Source organism: Carettochelys insculpta, chromosome 13, assembly GCF_033958435.1.
Source record: "Carettochelys insculpta isolate YL-2023 chromosome 13, ASM3395843v1, whole genome shotgun sequence".
NCBI classification, from domain to species: domain Eukaryota; kingdom Metazoa; phylum Chordata; order Testudines; family Carettochelyidae; genus Carettochelys; species Carettochelys insculpta.
In genome coordinates this window covers 219043-243393 of record NC_134149.1, presented here as the reverse complement: position 1 = coordinate 243393, position 24351 = coordinate 219043, and the positions used below count along the sequence as shown (strand labels likewise).

The 24351-nt window shown below is 42.8% G+C and overlaps 2 protein-coding genes across 6 annotated transcripts in view; both read left to right on the top strand.

Annotated features, from left to right (window-relative positions):
- TAF1 (TATA-box binding protein associated factor 1) overlaps positions 1–5009 on the top strand; it is a 163856-nt gene extending 158847 nt beyond the window's left edge. For all 4 annotated transcript variants that reach the window (XM_075007599.1, XM_075007597.1, XM_075007602.1 and 1 more), the window contains 2 exons: positions 2394–2571; positions 3419–5009. In XM_075007599.1, the coding sequence (XP_074863700.1) occupies positions 2394–2571; positions 3419–3638 (398 nt within the window). In that variant the 3' untranslated portion in view covers positions 3639–5009. The remainder of the gene's footprint in view (positions 1–2393; positions 2572–3418) is intronic.
- A 1061-nt stretch (positions 5010–6070) lies between these two features.
- The window catches only part of OGT (O-linked N-acetylglucosamine (GlcNAc) transferase), a 95709-nt gene continuing 77428 nt past the window's right edge, over positions 6071–24351 (top strand). Inside the window, exons 1-3 of one of the 2 annotated variants that reach the window (XM_075008098.1) lie at positions 6071–6237; positions 19719–19869; positions 21186–21429. In XM_075008098.1, the coding sequence (XP_074864199.1) occupies positions 6201–6237; positions 19719–19869; positions 21186–21429 (432 nt within the window). In that variant the 5' untranslated portion in view covers positions 6071–6200. Of the gene's footprint in view, positions 6238–19688; positions 19870–21185; positions 21430–24351 lie in introns of both variants that reach the window. The other variant, XM_075008097.1, reaches the window with a different exon arrangement.

Sequence of the window (24351 nt, the reverse complement as noted above, 5' to 3'; positions counted from 1 at the left end):
TTGCCTACCATGTTTGCATTTCTTACTGTGCAGTGGCATGGTTTGTTCCTGTGTCTTCAGTAAGACTTCTTTAAAATACTGCCAATTCTCTTGAACTCTTTTCCCCTTCATCTTCGTTTCTCAAGGGATCCTGCTCATCCCTTCTCTCAGGGAGTCGAAGTCTGCTCTTCTTAAATCAAGGGTCCGTATGTTACTGCTCACCTTTCTTCCTTTTGTCCGGATCCTGAAATCTACAATCTCGTGGTCGCTGCAGCCCAGGTTTCCTCCCACTACTATTTCTCCTACTAATTCTTCCCTGTTCGTGAGCAGCAGGTCAAGTTGCGCACGGCCCCTGGTCGGTTCCTTCAGCACTTGTACCAAGAAGTTATCCCCAACATTCTCCAGAAACTTCCTGTATTGTCTGTGTGCTGATGTATTGGTCTCCCAACAAATGTCCGGATGATTAAAGTCTCCCATGAGAACCAGGGCCTGTGATTTGGAAGCTTCACTTAGCTGCCTGAAGAAAACCTCATCTATCTCATCTTCCTGATCTAGCGGTCTATAGCAGTCACAAACTACAATATCACCTCTGTTACTTCCACCTTTAAGCTTAACCCACTCAACTGGATTTTCTCCTTCCTTATACTGGAGCTCTGAGCAATCATACTCTTCCCTCACATAGAGCGCAACTCCTCTTCTCCCCGTCTGTCCTTCCTAAACAGTTTATACCCTTCCATGACCGTGCTCCAGTTATGCGAATCGTCCCACCAAGTCTCCGTTATTCCTACCATCTCATACTTTTTTGACTGTGCCAGGGCCTCTAATTCTTCCTGTTTGTTCCCTGGGCTTCTGGCATTAGTGTATAGGTATCTTAGAGAAGGGCCGATTGGCCCACTTTCTCCTCTGCCTCCAGGAAATCCACTTGATTGTTCCCTCCTCCTTCCCCACTTACCTCAGAGCTTGTCACCTTCCTCCGACGAACCTAGTTTAAAGCCCTCCTTATTAGGTTTGCAAGCCTGCCTGCAAAGATGCTCTTTCCTCTCTTGGTTAGGTGGATCCCATCTCTTCCCAGCAATCCCTGTTCACAAAAGAGAATCCCATGGGCAAAGAAACCAAATCCTTCCCTGCTATACCACCTATGCAACCATGCATTTACCTCTCCGATTCGATGATCCCTATGTGGACCCCTTCCTTCCACAGGGAGCATAGATGAGAACACCACTTGTGCATCTTATTCCTTGATCTTCCTTCCTAGGGTTACGTAATCCGCCGTGATCACTTCAAAGTTGCTCTTAGCTGTATCATTGGTCCCTACATGGAGAAGGAGGAAGGGGTAATCGTCTACAGGTTTAACAATTTTTGGCAGGGACTCTGTATTATCCCGGATTCTAGCTCCAGGCAAGCAGCAAACTTGCCAGGATTCTAGGTCCAGACGGCAGATGGATGACTCTGTCCCTCTTAGGAGGGAGTCCCTGACCACCACCACCTGTCTTTTTCTCTCAGGGGTGGTGGTCATAGAACTCCCATCCCTAGAACTACACACATCTCATGCCTTAGAAACTGTGGGGACTCCTTCAGGTCCAATCCCTGTGAGGTATCAGCCCCAATTATCTCTGCCGTATCACCTGTGGAGAGAGGCTGAAAGCGGTTACTTAACTCCACTGGAACTGGAGAGACCTGAACTGGTTTTCTCCTCCTGGAGGTAACATGCTTCCAGTTCTCCTCCTTGTTTTGGGCAGCCTGCTGTTCCTCCAGTATTATCTGTTTCCTTCTATCCAGAAAGTCTTCTCCCTCTTTGATGGACCTGAGGGTTGATATTTGCACAAGTCCTTTAACATTCTCTTCTAAAATGGCTACCAGGTTGCACTTGGTACATAGAAAATCCTTTCTGTCATCCAGGAGGAAGACAAACAGGGCACATGACATGCAGGTCACAACAACAGACCTCTCACCAGCCACGTTACTGTCCATTTTTTCCTTTTCAGAGATCCCTTATTTGTTTCTAGTGCAGCCTTGAAGGGCACAAGAGAAACACTGTATAAGAAAGGGAAAACACGTATTGGGGCTCCTCCTGAAGGCAAACTCCCAGGCAAACTCCCTGTTAGCTGCTCCTGTTTGCTGCTCACAGGGTTCGCTATGGCTGCTTCTTATAGAGCTGCTAGTTGGTTTGGCCCGGCTCAAAGCCTTTTGATACAGAACACAAGGATGGAATGGATGAGTAAGAAGAAGTAAATATTTTAGTGCAACATAAGATACTGTGTGGAGGATAAGTGGCTTTTGCAAAAGGAAAAAATATTCTGGATAATCAGCCAATTTTGTACCGTTTCAGCAGACTATAAAAGGATGCAAATGAATCCACAAGGTAAAACAGCTCTGTCAAATTAATAAGCAGGTAATTTCTGTTTCTTGCACAGCTATCCAGCTTAGTGAAAGTGGCAGTGATTCAGATGTGGAGCCAACTGCAGTGAGACCAAAGCAACCTCATGTACTTCAAGAGAACACACGAATGGGCATGGAGAATGAAGAGAGTATGATGTCCTATGAAGGAGATGGTGGGGAGACCTCTCATGTTATGGAGGATAGTAATATCAGGTAATCAAAGTTGAGACTAGTAGAAATGTAGGGAATGGGGTAGGAATGCAGGCTTTAAGGCAGTGGTTTTCAATTTTTTTTCTCGTGACATACTTGAAGAAAATTGATGCCCATGACTGAAGAAAATTGTATCTTTTATCTAGTGTTGGCTCTGCGATGGCACAGATAATGATGGGCTTGTGGTACAGGAGAGGGCTATGGGTTTGAGGGCGTCTCGGGGATGGTGCAGGAGATTGGGGTGTGGGGTTTGGGTGATGGGCTTACTTCCAGCGGCTCATGGTCAGCAGCCCAGCAGGGGCGATAAGGCAGGCTTCCTGGCTGCTCTGGCACCAGGGACTGGGCAGAGCACCAGAAGTGGCCAGCAGCAGGTCTGGCTCCTAGGCGGAGTTATGGAAGGAGCTGTGCGCATGGCTTTCATCCAGAGGTCCTGCTACCCTCAGTTCCCATTAGTGGGAACATATGGTTGGGGAAGAGGCAGCACATAGAGCCCTGTGGCCACCTGCCTTGGAGGCAGACTTGCTGTTGGATGCCTCTGGGGTGCAGCATTGTCTGTGATGCCTGGATAGGCAGCAAGTCTTCCTTAGCTGCCTCCTGCCTCTTTAGCTGATTACCTAGTTATCCTACAGCAAGTAGGGTGCCTGATCCTGTGTCTGACCTTTTGTGACAGAGTTTTGGGTTGCAACCCATATTTTGTCAACTGCTGGTGTTAGGGAATCTCTCAGCTACTAAGTCCTGGCACTTTTGAGCAGCTCTCCAGACTTTATTTTCTGTAATTAGGTAGAAAATATGAATGTACAGAAGTAAGCTGAAAGTGCCAGTGTAATGAGAACTCCTTTCTTCCTTTTAGTTATGGCAGCTATGAGGAGCCAGATCCAAAGTCCAATACACGAGATACCAGTTTTAGCAGCATTGGAGGGTATGAGATCTCGGAGGAGGAGGAGGAAGAAGAAGAAGAACAGCGATGTGGGCCAAGTGTGTTAAGTCAGGTTCATCTTTCAGAGGATGAGGAAGATAGTGAGGATTTTCATTCCATTGCAGGAGATAGTGACCTGGACTCAGATGAATGAGTTGCCTAGACACCCTTTGTTACTAGCGGACATAGCAACCTGTGGTCTTACGGGTTCAGCTGACTGAACCTCTGTAACTCTTTTGTATTAAGGGACAGTGCACTGTTAATTTGAAGCATCTTATATTTTCTTGTATAATTACAATTTTTGTAGAGATCTATTTTACAGTACATTTATTAAGTTATCTGAATTGTGAATAACAAGATTTTGATAAAGATAGCTGTGCAAATCACAGAAGGCTATCTAGGAATTCTAGTTACTGAAGCCAGTTACAGGTTTTATAATGTGGTTTACTTTCCCTAACTCTTTTCAGATACACAGTGAACATTTCTTACAAATATTAGGCTGGTGTTTAAATACCTTAGATTGACATTTGATATGACTCAGTTAACAAGCCAATATATTAATATAAGAAATAAAGAAATACTCTATAAAACTGAATAAATTTCACTTTTAAACATTTAAAAGGGCCATTTTTCCATTATTAAAGAGAAGGGCATGGCCCTTCATATTATCTGAAGTGTACCCCAGGTATTCAGAAAAAAATTAGTCAGGCCTCAAAAGCTGCAAATGCTTTCTCTGGAATTCTACAGGTGGTTCCTCGGTCTATTGAAAATTGCTCAAGGACCTTGAAGGTCTTCAATTCACAGAAAGAACAAGTGTTTTGAATCTCCTTAGAATTTGGCTGGAATTTTATGATTGCTAACCCAGATCTTTATGCTGGAGTTCAACACAAATTTCTCCAGGCTCTACTTGTGTGTTAAAATATCTGAGTTCACTTTCTTGTCTTAAACAAACAGAAAGCATAGAAACATCTAGGAAGTGCTGTAGTCTTCCAACCCTCTAATGTATAGTTTTTGATTAATCCTTAAAGTCAAAATACAAAAATTCCTTATATGCTGGTTCATTATAGAATGTTTTATTTCACTGTCCTTAAGAGTTTTGTGAGATCAGGTTCCAGTCCCTTTGTGATTTCATAGTCATCCTTGCCAGGTGTGCATGGTGGCACTCTTTCATTTATGGGACCACAGGGAAAACATATTGTGTTCTAAATGAAACAAAGTATTTCTTCGGTTGCTATATGCTGAGTACTTAGTAAAGTTGTCCTGGCTGTATTGGATTCCTTCAAAAACTGTCATACTTGGATAAATGATTGTGGTAGTTGTCCAAAAATGGTGGTAGTCACAAATCCAATCTGTATAATAAATGTTGAATTTCTTGATTTGTGCATGTAAATTCTCAACCTGTCAGATGCTGACATTTTGTTTTAATGTAAATTAAAGAACTTTTTGCTAGTGCATGTATTGAAATAAATTTAACAAGAGGGTGTGTAATGCTCACTTTGTTAAACAACTGAAATAAAAAAGCAGTCAAGTAGCACTTTAGTTGCTTTTTTGTTTTGATAGCCTATAGACTAGCACAGCTCCCTCTCTGTTACTATACAACTGAAATAGTTTGCCTTGCTTGGGAGGGTATAAGGATGAGGATCTAGGTATTAGATGGAGCTTATTCGTTATTAATAAGGAAGCTGAAAGCAGGGGCTGGTGTGAGGCTGCTGGGATGGCATACGTATATTTTATAGAAAAGAAAGGAGCTGAACGCTGAGGGTGGCTGCAGAGGAGTCTAACGTACACAAACACATCATCAAAACAAAAAGCAGTCAAGTAGCACTTTAAAGACTAGCAAAATAGTTTATTAGGTGAGCTTTTGTGGGACAGACCCACTTCTAACCCACGAAAGCTCACCTAATAAACTATTTTGCTAGTCTTTAAAGTGCTACTTGACTGCTTTTTGTTTTGATAGTGTATAGACGAGGACAGCTTCCTCTCTGTTACTATAAACACATCATCGTACTTTAAGGCCTCCCAACAAGAAAGCAGCTGCATGTTCCCCTCTCTGCCCGTGCTCTGCTCCTCCCGCTGGCCTTCCGGAACGGGCCGTGGTAGGAGTCCAGCTTGCACGCCGCGGGCTTCAGCGGGCAGCAACCGAACATGAGTGCCCCATCTGGACATACTCCCCACGCTCTGCCCCGGGGTGGGGCTTGGATAGCTGCACGCCCCCACCCTGGCTCTACGTCTCGCTCGGACCTACCCGCCGGGACCCGCATGAGGCTACCACTCCATGCGCTGGGCAGCGAAGGTGGATGGACTGGCGCATGCGCGGTGAGCGCAGATTTGTCGCAACGGTCTCACGCGGAAGGATACTGCTAGTATGAGTGATACTTTTCTGTAGGTTTCTGCGCTTCTTTAATCAGAGTTTGTCGACAGTAGGCGCGTGAGGAAGTTAGTTGTAGAAACAGATTTGTCTGCTGCAATTCAGTTTGCTATAACATGGGATTCGTTACCTTTTCCTACTCGGGACTATTTTGTGGAAAGAAATAAGTCCGTTAGGAATCATACGCCTGTCCGCCGAACTTCCTCCGCCCCTGCCGCCATTTTTGGAGCCGCCACCTTCGCGTGAAGGGGGAGGTCGGGGACGTTGTTGTCCAGTGGCTTGTTCGCTCCCGGGCAGCCCTAGCCTTTCAGCGCGAGACTCGCTCAGCCGGAGCCCCGGCGTTTCCCGATGGCGACTTCTGTAGGGAATGTGGCTGATAGCACAGGTACCGGGCCTGCGGGGCCGGGCAGGCCGCGGCGCGGCTTGGCTCGCTGTGGGGCTGCGGCAGACCGAGCGGGACCTGGTGGGGCTGTGGGCGCTATGCGCCTGGGGGCCTTTGGGTGTGGTCCTTGCCTGGCGGAGGAGGGCTGCAGCCTCCGTGAGCCAGGCCCACGGAGCGCCGGTTGGGCTATTTCCTGTTTCCCACTCATGGGCGCTCTGCTGGCCTGGACCACGGGGCCCGTCAGTTTGCAGCCGCTCCGCGGGTGCGGCGGCGTGGGCAGATTGGGGCGCGGGTGCCGCTGATACATGGCATCTCGGTTTTGCGAGGCCCTTAGCCGTTGGGCAAACGGAGCTGTAGGTTTTAAAGAGCTCTCAGCGTAGATACACAGTCAGCGAGGTGGGCGTCGGTTGGGGCTTCTCAGGTTGCGGGGAGGGTTTCTGCGGGTAAGAAGTACAAGCTAATGAGGAAGTAGTTTGTATTCCTGCCTCGTTGAGATGGATCCTAGGAAGTGTCAGTATAAGCACTAGGTTTTCTGTTTTCGTTTAGTTCGGTCTTTCTGCGTATTTTTACCAAGTGGCTCAGAAGTGTATATGAAATGATTCAATTTGAAAGGTGGAATTTTCCAGAATCCTGTGTCTGAGGCTCAGTAAGCGGGCATAGAGGAATGCAGTTCCCAGGTGTTTCATGCAGCTGTTACAAGGTGGCTGCTGATCTCTTTCCTTCCTTTTCCTCCCCCATCATACAAATTCCAAATGTTGAATTTCTTCTGTGTTCTTTCTTTAATAACTTGTGGTAAATTGCAGTTCTTAAATTTTACTTTGTGTGGGTCACAGTCAGTCTGGCCTTTCAACCTTTTTAAGTCACATTGTTTGCCTTTTTCATGTTTGTTTTTTTTCATAGCTTGAATTTCTTGTAAAGCAACACTGAGTGTGCATTTTTGACATGTTTAGAGCCACGATTTAGTTTGCAAGCATGTGAAGGCTTTATGAAATGGGACCAAGAACTATTGCTTCATGAGTCAATGGATGTGATAGACCTTGGTTTTAGTAAAGTTTTTGATAGTCTCGCACAATAGGTAAGTTAAGGAAGCTGGCTAGATGATCAGGCCCAATGGGTATTGATGCTTGTTTGGTGGTCATTTCAAGGGGGGTGCCCCAGGAATTGCTCTAGGGCTAGTAGTAATCAACATCTTTATCAATTACCTGGATGAGGAGATGGGTTGCATCCGCAGCAAGTTTGTGGGTGATTTTAAGCTAGGGGGAGAGGTAGATACATAGGAGGATAGGGCTAGGATCCAGAGTGATTTAGATAAATTGGAGGATTGGGCCAAAAGAAATCTGATGAAGTTCAGCAAGGACAAGGGCAGAGTCCTGCCCTTGGGATGGAAGAATTCCAACCATTGTTACAGGCTGGGTGTCAACTGACTAAGTAGCAGTGCCTCAGGAAAAAACTTAAGTAAAGGGTGGGTGAGAGGCTGGGTATGAGTCAACATTGTGCCCCTTGTAACCCAGAAGGCTGACAGCATATTGGGGTGGATTAGGAGAAGCATTTCCAGCAGATCTAGAGAAGTTGTTGTTCTCTATTTGGCACTGAAGAGGTCTCATTTGGAGTATTGGATCCAATTTTGGCCTCCCACTATAGGAAAAAAAATGTGGATGCATTGCAGCAGGTTCAGTGGAAGGCAAAGAAAATTATTAGGGGGCTAGAGCACATGACCTATGGGGAAAGGTGAGGGATTTGGGCTTATTTAGTTTGCAGAAGAGAAGAGTTGAGGGGTAATTTGATAGCAGACTTCAGCTTCCTGAGGGAGAGTTCTAAAGAGAATGGAGAGAGGCTGTTCTTGGTAGTGATGCATGGCAGAACAAGGAATAAAGTAACAGAGGAAGAGGTGTAGGATGGATATTAGGAAAAACTATTTCAGTGGAAGGAGGATGAAGCATTGGAATGCTTACCTGGAGAGGTGGTGGAATCCATTCCTACAGGTTTTTAAGTCCTGGCTGGGATGATTTAATTAGGGTTGATCCTGCTTTAGGCAGGCTGCTGGACTGGATGAAAGTTCCTTCGGGCCCTAGGATTCTATGAAATGTCTGGACCTCTTCTACCTTCGTTCCCTTAGTTCCAAATTTTTCAGTTCCTTTTCTGTATTTTCAGGAATATGGACTGATGTGAACCAAATACTTATTCGTAAATTGATAGGTTAATAGTAAAATGCTTTAAAAAATTAAGATCAGATCTTTGGCCAGAAATTTAGTCTTTTTGTTTGTAGCCTTTTCTGGTGTTTTGTATGCTGGTTAGCTTTGTTTCTGAGCACAAATGTTGCCACAGCAGGGCAATGTCTCTCAAAGTCTGGGAGTCTAGAAAACATACCTGAATTAATGTACTAATGCTAAACAATATAAATAACTGTAAGAGTTCTCTGTGCCTGAGGAAGAATTTTCCTGGAATTTACTTATTTGTGATTATTACTTTGAGAACTAGTTTGACTTGAAGTGGAACCTATAAGAAGGGATTAATTGCAAGAGCGTGTGTTTGGATAAATTGGTATCTCTTTATACAGAAAGAGCATGGCTGTGCTTTTGTTTTGGACTCTGATCTAGCTGGCCACCACACATCTCTCACTGCAAATAGGATCAGTTCCTGAATTTAACAGAGGAGTGAAGTAGTTGGTTGGCACTAGTGCACCAGAACTTATTTAGTGGGGAGAAATTGCAGATATTCTAGAAGCTATGAAAATGAAGGAAATCTGAGTGTGCTTCACCATCCTCAGGTTGTTAGACAAATCTGTTCTACAAAGTTTGAGACAAAAGTAAAGCATCTTTGATCCACTTCTTTGTGTCTGTCACCCTCAGTATCTAGCTTGCAGTGTAGTTTTAAGCGTGAAGCTTTAGTATTTACTTTTTTGGCATTTGGGCAGGTAAACTTACTGAAGTATGAAAGGAAACAAACCATATTATTTAATTTCATAATGATAAATCTAGTTTCAACACTTTTACCTTTATTTAAGGTCAGTAGTACTTACTTCCTTGGATTGAGCCATTGATTGATGGCTCTCATTTTCTATGACGCCGTTGGTGAGCAACTAAACCAGCCCTTGATCGGCAGAGCCGATTACAGATATAGCATAAAAAGCAGACGTACAACTGTTATATGTTCTTTTTGGATTCTATGCTTTTTCTGTAGTGCCTGGACACGCTGATGCTCAAAGTAATTAAGAACCTGTAGAGTAATTTACCTCCAGGATAATCTGTCCTGAACTAGCGTTTCCTGATCATTTGGAGATGTGCTGCGTGACTTCATGTTGGCCTTTAAGGTGTCTTTATAGTGCTTATATTGACCACTGATAGGGTGCTTTCTATGAGCAAGCTGGCCATAGAAGACCATCTTTGGTATCCATGTATCATCCCTTCTCATAATGTGACCAGTCCAGCGAAACTGTCTCTTCATAAGCATTACATCTATGCCCATGACCCCATCCCACTTAAGAACCTCTGTTAGGAGTTTTGTTCCACCAGTTTATGTTGGTGGTCTTTTTCAGACAGCGCATGTGGAACTGATCAAATTTCAAAATATGGGAGCTATATATTGTCCATGACTCTGAGCCATAGGGCAGGATATTCAGGACAACTGACTGATAAACTGCTACCTTGATATGGAGGTTAATACCATGGTCAGTCCATAGGCATTTGGTCAATTTTCCTAAAGCAGCACTGGCTTTGGCTATTCGAGTGAGTGCATCATGATCCACATTTGTACTAGAGAACAGTACACTTTGTCAAGAGCCTTAGTGGAGCCTGGAGTGTTGGGCTCTTTCCAAACAGGCTGAGACATAACTTCTGTCTTCTTGAAGCTCACTGAGTCTGAATTGATAGGCACTCCTGTGCATCCTTCATTGAATGAGCCAACAGTGCCCAGTCATCAGCAAACAGAATCCTAGACCACTAGGACTGAACAGGACCACGAGAGGCCCTTGAGTCCAGCCACCTGCCCCAAAGGCAGGACCAAGTACTGTCTAAACTATCCCTGATAGACATCTATCTAACCTGTTCTTAAATATGTCCAGGGATGGAGATTCCACAACCTCCCTTGGCAATTTATTCCACTATTTGACCACCCTGACAGTTAGGAACTTTTTCCTATTGTCCAACCTAAACCTCCCTTGCTGCAGTTTAAGCCCATTGCCTCTTATTCTATCCTCAGAGGCTAAGAAGAACCAGTTTTCTCCCTCCTCCTTATGATACCCTTTTAGATACCTGAAAACCCATCAATCTTCTCATTTCCAAACTAAACAAGCCCAATTCTTTCAGCCTTTCTTCATAGGTCACATTCTCAAGACCTTTAATCATTCTTGTCACTCTTCTGGACCCTCTCCAGTTTCTCCACATCTTTCTTGAACTGTGGTGCCCAGAACTGGACACACTACTCCAGCTGAGGTCTAACCAGCATAGATTAGAGCGGAAGAATGGCTTCTCCTGTCTTGTTCACAACACACCTGTTAACGCATCCCAGAATCATGTTTGCTTTTTTTTTTTTTTTTGCAACAGCATCTGACTCATATTTAGCTTGTGGTCTCCTATAACCCCTAGATCCTCTTCTGCTGCAGTCATTCCTAGACAGTCTCTCTCCATTCTGTATGTGTGAAACTGATTGTTCCTTCCCAAGTGGAGCACTTTGCATTTGTCCTTATTAAACTTCATCCTGTTTACCTCAGACCATTTCTTCAATTTATCCAGATCATTTTGAATTATGACCCTATCTTCCAAAGCAGTTGCAACCCCTCCCAGTTTGGTATCATCTGCAAACTTGTGTACTTTCTGTGCCAATATCTAAATCATTGATGAAGATATTGAACTGAACCAGTCCTAACACAGACCCCTGCAGAACCCCACTTGTTATACTTTTCCAGCAGGATTGAGAACCATTAAGAACTACTCTCTGCATACAGTTATCCAGCCAGTTACGCACCCACGTTATAGTAGCCTCATCTAAATTGTATTTGCCTCGTTTTTTTATAAGAATATCATGTGAGACCATATCAAATGCTTTACTAAAGTCTAGGTATACCAAATCTGCCACTTCTCCCCTATCCACAAGGCTCATTATCCTCTCAAAGAAAGCTATCAGATTAGTTTGATATGATTTGTTCTTTACAAATCCATGCTATCTGTTCCCTGTCACTTTACCACCTTCCAAGTGCTTTTAGATAATTTGTTTAATTACTTGCTCCATTAACTTTCCTGGCACTGAAGTTAAGCTGACTGGCCTGTAGTTTCCTGGGTTATTCTTGTTCCCCTTTTTATGTATGGGCACTATATTTGCCCTTCTCCAGTCTTCTGGAATCTCTCCTGTCTCCCATGATTTTCCAAAGATGATAAAGGCTCAGATACTTCCTCTATCAGCTCCTTGAGTATTCTAGGATGCATTTCATCAGGCCCTGGTGACTTGCAGACATCTAATTTTCCTAAGTTATTTTTAACTTGTTCTTTTTTTTTATTTCAATTTCTAACCCTACCCCTTTCCCACTAGCATTCACTATGTTGGGCATTCCTTCATCAGACTTCTCAATGAAGACCGAAACAAAGAAGTCATTAAGCATCTCTGCCATTTCCAAGTTCCCTGTTACTGTTTCTCCCTCCTCACCGAGCAATGGCCCTAACCTGTCCCTGATCTTCCTCTTGTTTCTAATATATTTATAAAAAGCCTTCTTGTTTCCCTTTGTTTGTAGCTAGTTTGAGCTCCTTTTGTGCCTTTGCCCTTCTAATCTTGCTCCTGCATTCTTGTGGTGTTTGCCTATATTCATCCTTTGTAATTTGTCCTTGTTTCCATTTTTTATACGATTCCTTTTTTATTTTGAGATCATGCAAGATCTCCTGGTTAAGCCGAGGCGGTCTTTTGCCATATTTTCTATCTTTCCTATGCAGTGGGACAGCTTGCTTTTGGGCCCTTAATAATATCCCTTTGAAAAACTGCCAACTCTCCTCAGCTGTTTTTCCCCTCAGTTTTGCTTCCAGTGGGACCTTACCGATGAGCTCTCTGAGTTTACCACAATCTGCCCTCCTGAAATCCATTATCTCTATTTTGCTGTTGTACCCTTTCTTAGAATTGTGAACTCCATGATTTCACGATCACTTTCAAGTTCTCTACCAATTCCTCTCTATTTGTTAAAATCAAATCTAGAACAGCTTCCCCCCAGTAGCTTTTTCAACCTTTTGGAATAAAACACTGTCTCCAGTACAGTCCAAGAACTTACTGGATAGTATGTGCCCTGCTGTATTAGTTTCCCAACATATATCTGGATAGTTGAAGTCTCCCATCACCACCAAATCCGGGGTAGTATCTACTTCAGTGTGAGCTTGAAGTCTCTGGAGATTGGAACTGAATAGGTTTGCCCAGCCTGCAGTCCTTAAAAGCAACAGACAGCATTGTTGAATAGTAAATGTTGAGCTGGAGAGGAGCAAGGACACATTCTTGGTTTGTACCATTTGATATTTCAAAAGGTGTCGATGTCTCTCCATTGTTTAGGACATGACCAAGCATGCTGCCATCATGAAAAGACTGAACAATGTTGACAAATTTTTCAGGACAGCCAATTCATCCGAGTTTTTTCCAGAGTCCATTTCTGTTGACCAAGTCCAGTACCTTGGTCAAGTAGATGAAGATCAGATAGAGGTCCCGATGTTGCTCTGTACATTTCTCTTATCTCTTTGGCTGCAAATATCCTATCAGGAGTGCCTCAGCTGGCACGAAATCTGCACTGGTTTTCAGGAATGAGACTATTTTTTTGAACATGTGTAGCAAAAACTGTTTGTAAAGGTTGTGTCTAGGATCTTACCAGCTAATAGAGAGCAGAGAGAGACCCCGATGGTCATCACAACATGCACCTTCACCCTTACCCTTGTATATGTATACAAGAAAGGCATCTCTGAAATGGCACTAAATAAACGGGTGAGATGGTACATCAACTGGCTACCAACAGCTTTGTAAATTTCTGATGGAATTGCATCACTGCCAGGTGCCTTTCCAGATTTCAATAGTAGATAGCAGTTGATTGCATCCTTTTTAGCTTTCCTTGTCTTTCCAACTTCAGCATGAGAAGAGCTGCAGAGATGAGAAAAAAAATTGAATAGCTGGTATCAGAGTACCAAAACTTAATCATAGGTCCCAACAAGGAGCCTGGGTACCTAATAGTGTGAGCTAGATAGAGGAGGAGGCAGCGCATGAGAAGACTAATAGGTCAAGTTCCTGGGAATAGTGTTGTAGTTCCCCAGGAAGAGTCCAACTTTCGTAGGCTATGGCTAGTAGGCAGAAAAAAATTGTAACACCACTTACTCTTTCAGCTTTTTGGGGTGGGGAGTTGTTTGAAAATAACTTAAACCCATCTATTTTAGCAACAAAGGGTCCTTTGGCACCTTATAGACTAACAGAAAAGTTTTGAGCGTGAGCTTTCATGAGCAGACTTCACAGCATCTGATGAAGTGAGTCTGTGCTCACGAAAGCTCATGCTCAAAACTTTTCTGTTAGTCTATAAGGTTCCACAGGACCCTTCGTTGCTGTTACAGATCCCAACTAACACGGCTACCCCGCCGATACTTGACACCATCTGTTTTAGGCATTTTTCCAACCCCTTTGGTGACACTTGAGGGATTCATAGTTATGAACATGACTAGAATGTTGCTAATTGCATTGTAGGGCAGCATGTCAAAACTATGAACAGTATAGGAGATACACACAACAAAACATTCAATTGGATAACATTGAAACAGCTTAGTTACATGAACTGAGTTCTCTTTACCATCAGCATTTTTAAAGGAAAGCTGGAAGGCATATCATTTGAAATTAGTGAATTGAAAATTAAGTTGTTTGATTCCTTTACCTTTTATTCCTCTAAGAATCAGAGAATCATAGAAGAGTAGGACTGGAAGGGACCTCGAGAGGCCATCGAGTCCAGCCCCCTGCCCTCATGGCAGGACCAAGCACTTTCTAGACCATCCCTGAAAGCCATCTATCTAACCTCTTCTTAAATATCTCCAGCGATGGAGATTCTACCACCTCCCTTGGCAATTCGTTCCAGTGTTTGATCACCCTGACAGTTACGAACTTTTTCCTAATGTCCAACCTGAACCTCCTCTGCTGCAATTTCAGTCCATTGCCTCTTGTTCTATCCTCAGAGGCAAGGAAGAACAAGTTCCCTCCCTCTGCCTTATGACACCCTTTTAGATACCTGAAAACTGCTATCATGTCCCCCCTCAATCTTCTCTTTTCTAAACTAAACAAGCCCCATTCTTTCAGCCTTTCTTCAAAGGTCACGTTCTCTAGACCTTTGATCATTCTCGTTGCTCTCCTCTGGACCCTCTCCAATTTCTGGGCACCGCAGTTCAGGAAGGATGTGGAGAACTGGACACAATACTCTAGCTGAGGCCTAACCAGTGCAGAATAGAGCGGGAGAATGACTTCTCGTGTCTTGTTCACAACACACCTGTTAATGCATCCTAGAATCATGTTTGCCTTTTTTGCAACAGCAGCACACTGTTGACTCATATTTAGCTTGTGGCCCACTATAACCCCCAGATCCCTTTCTGCTGTAGTCATTCCTAGGCAGTCCTTTCCCATTCTGTATGTGTGACACTGATTGCTCCTTCCTAAGTGGAGCACTTTGCATTTGTCCTTATTAAACTTCATCCTGTTCACCTCAGCCCATTTCTCCAGTTTATCCAGATCCTTTTGAATTATGACCCTATCCTCCAAAGAAGTTGCAGCCGCTCCCAGCTTGGTATCATCTGCAAACTTAATAAGTGTACTTTCTATGTCAATATCTAAATCGTTAATGAAGATATTGAACAGAACCGGTCCTAAAACAGACCCCTTCAGAACCCCACTAGTTATACTTTTCCAGCAGGATTGAAAACCATTAATAACTACTCTTTGGGTATGGTTATCAAGCCAGTTGTTCACCCACCTTATAGTAGTCCCATCTAAGTTGTATTTGAGTAGTTTATTGATAAGTATATTATGTGAGACTGTGTCAAATGCTTTACTGAAGTCTAGGTATACCACATCCACCACTTCTCCCTTATCCACAAGACTCGTTATTCTATCAAAGAAAGCTATTAGATTGGTTAGACATGATCTGTTTTTAACAAAACCATGCTGGCTGTTCCCTATCACCTTACCACCTTCCAATTGCTTGCAGATGATTTCTTTAATGACCTGCTCCATTAACTTTCCTGGCACAGAAGTTAAGCTGACTGGCCTGTAGCTTCCCGGGTTATTCTTGTTCCCCTTTTTAAAAATAGGTACTATATTTGCCCTTTTCCAGTCTTCTGGAATCTCTCCCATCTCCCATGATTTTCCAAAAATGATTGCTAAAGGCTCAGATACCTCTTCTATCAGCTCCTTGAGGATTCTAGGATGCATTTCATCAGGCCCTGGTGATTTGCAGACATCTAATTTCTCTAAGTAAATTTTAATTTTGTTCTTTTCTTATTTCAACTTCTAAACCTACCCCTTTTTCACTAGCATTCTCTCAGGCATTCCTTCAGATTGCTCAGTGAAGACCAAAACAAAGACATCATTAAACATGTCTGCCATTTCCAAATTCCCTGTTACTATTCCTCCCTCCTCACTGACCAATGGCCCTACTCTCTCCTTGGTCTTCCTCTTGTTACCAATGTATTTGTAAAAAGCCTTCTTGTTTCCCTTTATGCTTGTAGCTAGTTTGAGCTCATTTTGTGCCTTAGCCTTTCTAATCTTGCTCCTGCATGCTCGTGTTTGCCTATATTCATCCTTTGTAATTTGTCCTAGTTTCCATTTCTTATACGATTCCTTTTTTTAGTTTGAGACCCTGCAAGATCTCCTGGTTAAGCCAAGGCAGTCTTTCGCCATGTTTTCTATCTTTCCTACACAGTGGGATAGCTTGCTTTTGGGCCCTTATAATGTCCCTTTGAAAAACTGCCAACTCTCCTCAGCCGTTTTTCCCCTCAGTTTAGCTTCCCATGGGACCTTACCTACCAGCTGTCTGAGTTTAGCAAAATCTGCCTTCCTGAAATCCATTATCTCTATTGTACTGTCTTCCCTTCTACCCTTCCTTAGAATTGTGAACTCTATGATTTCATGATCACTTTCACCCAAGCATCCTTCCACTTTCAAATTCTCAATAATTTCCTCCCTAGTTGTTAAAATTAAATCTAGAACAGCTTCCCCTCTGGTAGCTTTTTCAACCTTTTGGAATAAAAAGTTGTCTGCAATGCAATCCAAGAATTTATTGGATAGTCTGTCCCCTGCTGTATTAGTTTCCCAACATATACCTGGATAGTTGAAGTTCCCCATCACCACCAAATTCTGGGCCCTGGATGATTTTGTTAGCCTCATCCACCTCTTCCACCTGGCTAGGGGGTCTGTAGTAGACTCCTAGTAGGACCTCATCCTTGTTTTTCACTCCTCTGAGTCTAACCCAGAGACTTTCAACCCATCCATTTCCTACGTCCACCTCCACCTCTGTCCAAGTGTGTACATTTTTAATATACAAGGCAACACCTCCTCCCTTCTTTCCCTGTCTGTCCTTCCTAAGCAGGCTGTACCCTTCAATACCAACATTCCAATCATGAGTATTATCCCACCAAGTTTCTGTGATGCCAACGATATCATAGTTGTATTCATTTATTTATTTCCCATGCTTCTTGCATTTGTATATAGGCATGTCAGACATTGATTTGGTCTTGCCTCCCAGTTTTGCCCTGGCCCTCTTTTTACTCTCCCAGTGTAGCCCATACTCCCTCCCATTTCAAATTCATCTCCCATGTATTCATGCTGTTCACTTACCTGCGGGCTTTGCTCCCCTGCCCCCGTCGAACCTAGTTTGAAGCCCTCCTCACTAGGGTAGCCAGCCTGTGTCCAAATATGGTCTTCCCCCTCCTCGAAAGGTGAATGCCATCTCTGCCTAGCAGTCCTTCCTGGAAAAGGATCCCGTGGTCAAAGAAACCAAAGCCTTCCTGGCGACACCATCTACGCAACCAAGCATTGACCTCTAGGATACACCTGTTTCTGCCTGGGCCCCTACCTCTGACAGGCAGGATTGAAGAGAATACCACCTGCGCCCCAAACCCCCGACCCCTGTCCCCACAGCCCTGAAGTCACTCTTGACCTGCTCTTCCCTACTTTTCACACAGCAGGATGCTTTTTCTTCTCACGAGCAGAGGACATTTACCTTCAGGGACTTCTGAAGCATGTACATGCTTCCCTGATCAATCAGACGTTTGGATCTCTTGTATTTTGAAGGATACAGCTGTACTTGGGTTCTACATTTAATAAAAGAAAGCTCAATTGGGTTATGATGGGAAGTGTGTGTGTGCAAAACTTGCTCAACAGTGTTGTAACACACCCTCCATAACTGGAAAAATAAGTCTTTGGTTCTTCAGTGTTAAAACTGACAATAGGTGGTACAAAAATTCAGACCGAACTGGGCACAGTAGCTTTCTTTTTCCCTGGGACAAATATTTTTTTCATGTCTTGTTGAATAGTAGTATTCCTGTGCTCCATGTATTAGTTGATGTTCCATGCCAGGTATTGTGCCTCCCAACCGTGAATTGTGGTTGGGAAGTAGAATCTCAATCTCTTGTGCAGTTCTGTTTTGATCAACAGAATGTGCATATATAACAAATGTTTGTTTTATCAAACACATGAAATGTTTTAGTAATCTAACTAACCATTCTAAATTAAGAACCTCATCTGTTTACCAACCTTAACTGCCAGCTTGTCCTTCCTGATAACCCATTCCTTGATGGTTTAGTTCAGGGGTGGGCATTAGTTTTTGATGGGGCAGGGGGCACTCGAAGAATTTGGTGATTGGTCATGGGCTGCACTTTACTATGATATCAGTGGAGTAGGTGCAGGGGCTGCGTGGTCATTTGGTGCAGAACGGTGATTGGGGTAAGGGATTGGGGTTCACAATGGGGTTTGGGTGCAGGAGATGATTTTGACTTTGGGGGAGCAGGGTCTTGGAGGAAGTTTTAGATGCAGGAGTGGGTTGTGACCTAGGGCAGGTGGTGGGGTTTCAGATTCAGGCCCTGGCTGGGAAGTGCTTACTGTAGGCTGCTCCACTCAGGCTTCCTGTCTGCTGTGGTCTCCCCTGTGCCACCTGTCTGCTGGGTCCAGTGTGTGCATTTGTTTGTGATGTCCTTCTTGGGAAGAGAGAAGGAACGGATTTCCCATGTGTTGCTGGTGCCCAGAACCACTGTCCTGCAGCTCCAATTTGTCAGTAACCAGACAGTGAGAGCTGCAAGGGTTGTGCTAGAAGTGAGGGCTATGTGCAGAGGACCTCCCTTGCCTAACTGGAGTGTCCGTGAAGAGATGCACTGAGAGCTCCAGCAGATGGCCACTTTGTGTGAGGTGTGTGTGGTGCTATGACAGACAGGTAGTTTGCCCAAGGGTCTCCCTAAGCCTTGGCAGGCTGGATTTCACGCATGGGCTGTACCTTGCCCATCCCTGGCCTAGGAGAATATAATTTTCACTGCATGTTTTGTCAGCTGTTTCAGATGCTGTCATTCCAAGCCACCTTCTGAATGACTTCTTGTTCAGCATAAGTTAGATACGCTGTGTGTGTGAGGACCCAGGAAACGCTATTTGAGACTTTCTGGCGTCATATGAAAACTTTGAAACAGGTTCTAATCAGAAATAAGTGTGCATATGTAGCAATAATCTTTCTGCTCCCTTTAATTTCTGGACTTCTTATGAAACCTATATTTTTATAATAGTATGAGCAGGTTCTAGCTTTAGCTGTGGGTAAACAAACAGATCAAACTTTTTTTCATTCTATGGTATTTGATATTAAGGACAGGAAATACGATATTGCTCCAGAAGTCTCTCCAAATAGAATTTATGTGAAGTCTAATTCAGTTTTAAAAACTCAATGATTGTATCTTAGTTTGACAATTTTGTGTTTTGGGAGAGAAATTGGTAAACTTCTGATAACATTTATTCCATGAACTTTTAATATATAGACTGTAAATTCTTATTGAATACACTTCCCAACTGTGCTTAACAAAAGAAGGCCTTTGCAAAGTGAGCATAGAAATTAATAGTCTGAGAGGCGTAGCCATGTTAGTCTGTGGCATCACAAAAAAAAAAGGCAGTTCTGTATTACCTTAAAGAATAACAGATTTATTTATTAGGTAATTGTCTTACCCATGAAAGCTCATTCCCAAATTAAATAAATTAATTTTTTTTGTTAGTCTTTAAGGTGCTACAGGACTGCTTGTTTCAAATAAATTTAATGCTAGAGAGCTCATTTAAAAATATGTTGAAATGAGGATTTACAAATTTAAAATGCCAGACACTCTATTGCTTTACATAGTCTCAAGCATTTTCATCCTTTAATTTTTATACACCATATTTTTATGACTTTTTCTTTCTGTTTTTCTAACTTTTTGTTTTCCCCCCTAAATGTTTTGGTGATTCTCCAGAACCAACGAAACGTATGCTTTCCTTCCAAGGGTTAGCGGAGTTGGCTCATCGTGAATATCAGGCAGGAGATTTTGAAGCAGCAGAGAGACACTGCATGCAGCTTTGGAGACAAGAGCCTGATAACACTGGTGTGCTTTTATTACTATCATCTATTCACTTCCAGTGTCGCAGACTGGACAGGTAGGAGAATTGGAATGTCCATTTATACTCTTTTTGTATAATTTAGTATTTCTCTCCTGGGGGGGGGGGAAGAGAGGGGCGGTTCTATAACACTGCTTGCAGCTATGAGAAACTTTGTGATAATTCTTGTTAATTGTTACCAGAATTGAAATTAGAGGCATTACTTGATTGACAATAGAACAGATCAGGGTATTGACAATAGAATATGTTTCCCCGGTTTTGGTTATGGTGATTAGCAGCGTTATAGACAACTTCATGGTAGTAGCTAATCTCCCTTTGAGGCTTTTTTCCCTCCACTTTCTATAGAGGTTGTACCCAAGCTTGGTAACTGATGCCCTGTGAACCCACTCTGTCATTTCAGAGTTTGGCAAGATGGTAATCTTAATTTAGAAAGCATGAAAGTGTGTTAACTTTTCTTAAGCCCCTCAGTGCTTTGGGTTTGTGCTCGAAGTAAACAAATTGAAGAATAGAGAGGGATATGCATTCTTCTGAATAGCTTGTTAATTAAACCTGTGATAGGGATAATTTCTCTTGCTGCCATAAATGGACATACCTGCCTAAGTGCACTTAAAAGCACTTACGCATTATTCGTTGTTTTTTCTGGTGCCATCTGGACACGAGCGGTTAAGCTGCAGCTCAACTGGTTTATCCCTGAAGTATGTTCCTCTCTGCAGCCATAAACATTTGTGAAATTCTCAAAGTTGACTCAGTGGTGTACTTGTACGTCTGTTAATCCTACTAGTTTACTGTATCTCAGATGTTTAAAAGCTTGCTAACTGTTTTAATTATTAGAGGTGTAACTAGTGTGTGTTAAAATTATTGCAACAAGCATCTTGTCATCATGAAGTTTTGGGCTCATGTAGTTTAGATCAAGTGTAATATTATTCAAGATTAGGGAATAAAAACAGGTTGTACACTAGCCTTCCCTTTTATGTGTTTTTAATAAAGATTTTTCAGTAATAGTATATGCATAGGTTGATTGGAAGGAGGGCCAAAGCCTGCAACATCTGAAAGGTATGAACAGAAATTTTGTACAGGTTTTGATCATCAGGTGTGAGCATAGGCTAGAAGCCTTGCAAAATTCTGCGTGCCTCTGTTAAGTAATCTGTCTTGAATAAACATGTAAAATGCTGTCATGTTAGAACACTAGACTTTATACCTGGGCAGATAAAACTTGCATGATGGTCTTGCAAAGCTGGCTAGTTTATATATTTGACTTAGTTGAGATTGTACTCGTAATTCTGGCTGTAGGCTTGCCTGTAAACCCCACTGTTGGCAAAGTTGTGTTTTGTGTTAACCTGTTCAATTTTCTCCAGGTCTGCTCACTTCAGCACTTTGGCTATTAAACAGAATCCGTTGTTGGCCGAAGCCTACTCGAATCTAGGGAATGTGTACAAGGAACGTGGGCAGCTGCAAGAAGCTATTGAGCATTATAGGCATGCTCTACGCCTCAAACCAGATTTCATAGATGGATATATTAATCTGGCTGCTGCATTAGTAGCTGCAGGTGATATGGAAGGGGCAGTACAAGCCTATGTATCTGCTCTTCAGTACAATCCTGTAAGTAACATTCCGTTCATATTGCTCTATGCTGTACCGCACCATCAAGCACACTGCTGTTTCAGTACAGATAAAGAAGTCTTCATTTTACATAATGTTGAGATTTAAGGCTAATGATGTAGTAACCATAAACTTAGTGCAGATGTTCTCAGACTTCATTGCACCATGCTTCCACTTCACCCTTTGACAACAAAAACTACCACATAACCTTGGGTGCGAGGGGGGCGGGGGTGGTGGTGCACTTTTGGGCCTGAGCCCCTGCAACTCTAACACCAAACATAGTGATGCATTAAAAAGAGGTTGTGATCAATTTTTGGGTCGCAGTTTGAGAACTGCTTAGTGTTTTTGGTGGTCAGATTTTTTACAAGTAACTTTTTACAATTTTTAAAAAGCTTATTTGCTCCTTCTTGGCTTATTGTCTGCAAAAAAAAAAAATCTGGGAATTTTTTGTGACTGGTTGTTATACTTACATGCATAAGGGAGTTAATAAAGAAACTTCCTAAGCATTGATGCTGAAAAAGATTTGGGATTGTTGCTGGATAATTGGGTAACTGTGAGGTGCTTGGCCAGCATTGTTGCCAGAATTGTTAAGTCTTCAGCAGCATAAACGTTCCTGTGTAGGAGTAGAGAGGTTTTTATCTTTGGTAGCGGACACACTTACTTAAGGAATATTCTGGGCATAGATGGAGGAACTGGTAAGAATATCAGTGCCAGGTTAGGGAAAGCAACAGCTGCATTGCAGATTTTCCGTTCCATATGGAGGTCACAAATATCTGCAAAGACAAAAACTGGATCTTTAACACAAATATAAGTGAGCTCTTGCATGGATGTGAGACCTGGCATACTAAAAAAGTGTCTTCAAATCACAAGGTACAGCCATTCATAAACAGATTCCTGAGGTACATCCTGCACATCAAATGGCAAAACTTCATCTCTGATGAGGAGCTTTGGAACAGAGCAGGACAAGAACCAACCGACACTGAAATCAGAAGAAAAAAGTGGGGATGGCTAAGCCACACTCAGAAAACCCATTATCCAGCATAGTCCTTCAAGCTCTTACATGGAACCTGCAAGGAAAATACAAACAAGGAAGACCTCGGGCAATGTGGTCTACTGAGATTGAAGGACAACAACTGGGGTACACCTGGAGCCAGCTAGAAGTGTTGTGCTAAGCCAGAGTGAAGTGGAGGAGACTTGCAGATGACCTGTGCTCCGTGTGGGGTACAAGGGTGTAGTAGTAGTAGTAGACACACCAGTCCCAATGATGGAGTACCTGATTCTGGCATCCAAAATTGAAGGATTTTGATAAATTGACAAGGTTTCAGAGAAGAGCTAGGAGAATGAATAAAGGATTAGAAAACATGCCTTATAGTGGTAAATCTGTGGAACTCAACCTGTCTAGCTGAACCAGGAAAAGATTAACAGGCAGCTTGATTAGGGCTTGTGTACACTTGTAACACAGCTGTGCCAAAGTATTCTTTTTGTAGTGTTTAATGAAGACAGTTTATGCTGAAGGAAGAGTTCTTTTATGGATGTAGTTAATTCATCTTCTTCAGAACGTGAAAGCTGTGTCAATAGGAGATGCTCCCTTCCTGACCATAAGTTAACTCTGGGGTGGGTGTAGGTCATTGTAATTCCATCACTGAGGAGTTTGAGTTAAGCACACTTGATAGGGGGATCCTCTGCATGTCAGAGAGAACTTGATCTGGTGGCTGGAAGTTGAAGAAAATCAGACTAGGAGTAAAGTGTGTGTTTTTAAGAGTGAGGGTAATTAGCAAGGGCTAAACTGTTTCAGTGTTTATGGTAGGTTCCCCATTGCTGGCAGTCTTTAAATCAAGATGGATGTTTGAAAAGACATGCTTACTTTACGGGAAATTATGTGGAGTGTATGTGTATACAGTAAGTCAGACTGGATGGTCGCAGTGGCCCATTATGGTTTTGAAACCTTTCACTGATTTTTAGATTTTACTAATAGGAGGTGTCTTTTGACTTACATGTAAAATTCTGTGAGAAGGTGGAAAGTAGGGAAAAATTGATGTGTTGAGAATTGCAGAATCATACAGTCACACTAGAACTGAAAGGGACCTCAAGAGATCAAGTCCAGTTCTCTGCCCTCATGGAAGGACCAAGCACTACCTATATCTGTATTGCCACTGACTTCTGAACTTTTTAAATTGTATGTCAAAATATAAACCTGACAGTTGCTAAAAGATATTTTAAAAAAAACAAAAAAACAAAACAAAACCCACCATCAAAACAGATGATCATAGCCAAGGGAAACTCTGAAATCTTTAATATTAACTTTTTTAGTATCATACACTTAATGGAAGGATGTTAAGACTCTTTAATTTAGTTTTCGTCTGCGCTAGAGCCTTGCAACCTGACCTGAATGCAATAGCATCACAGAGGTTTTGGTTTCTTACCGGGTCAGAATATAACCTGACCTATCTGTGTCCAGTAGGTTCTGTCCCTCTCACGGGTGTGAAGTAAGAATTCAGTACTAGTTGCTCCATAACAAGTACAGTGGAAGGAGGCCAGGGCAGACAGCAGGGTTAGGGCATGCAGAAACTGTCATATCAGCTCTGTGGGCAAGGGGAGCAGGAAATTCTTCCCAAGCCAAACCACAAGGTCAAGGAGGCTATGCTGATAAGATTGCGGGGGAAAGATCAAGTTGGGTCTGTTGTAAGTTTGGGTAGGGTTTGCATTGGCTTGTGCTTGCTTCAGGTTCAGTTCAGTGTTTAAAATTAGGCCTGAGCACTGTGCTCTCCAAATTCTCCACGTGTTCCTGCTGACTGTGATGCAACAATTGGCTATTAGTCCAGAGTTGTCAGTTTCTTGTGGGAAAAACTAGTTTAGAAGAGGGCACTGGTAAAATGGTGCTCTAAACTAGGAATCTGGAGAGGAAAAAAAATGGTGGTATCC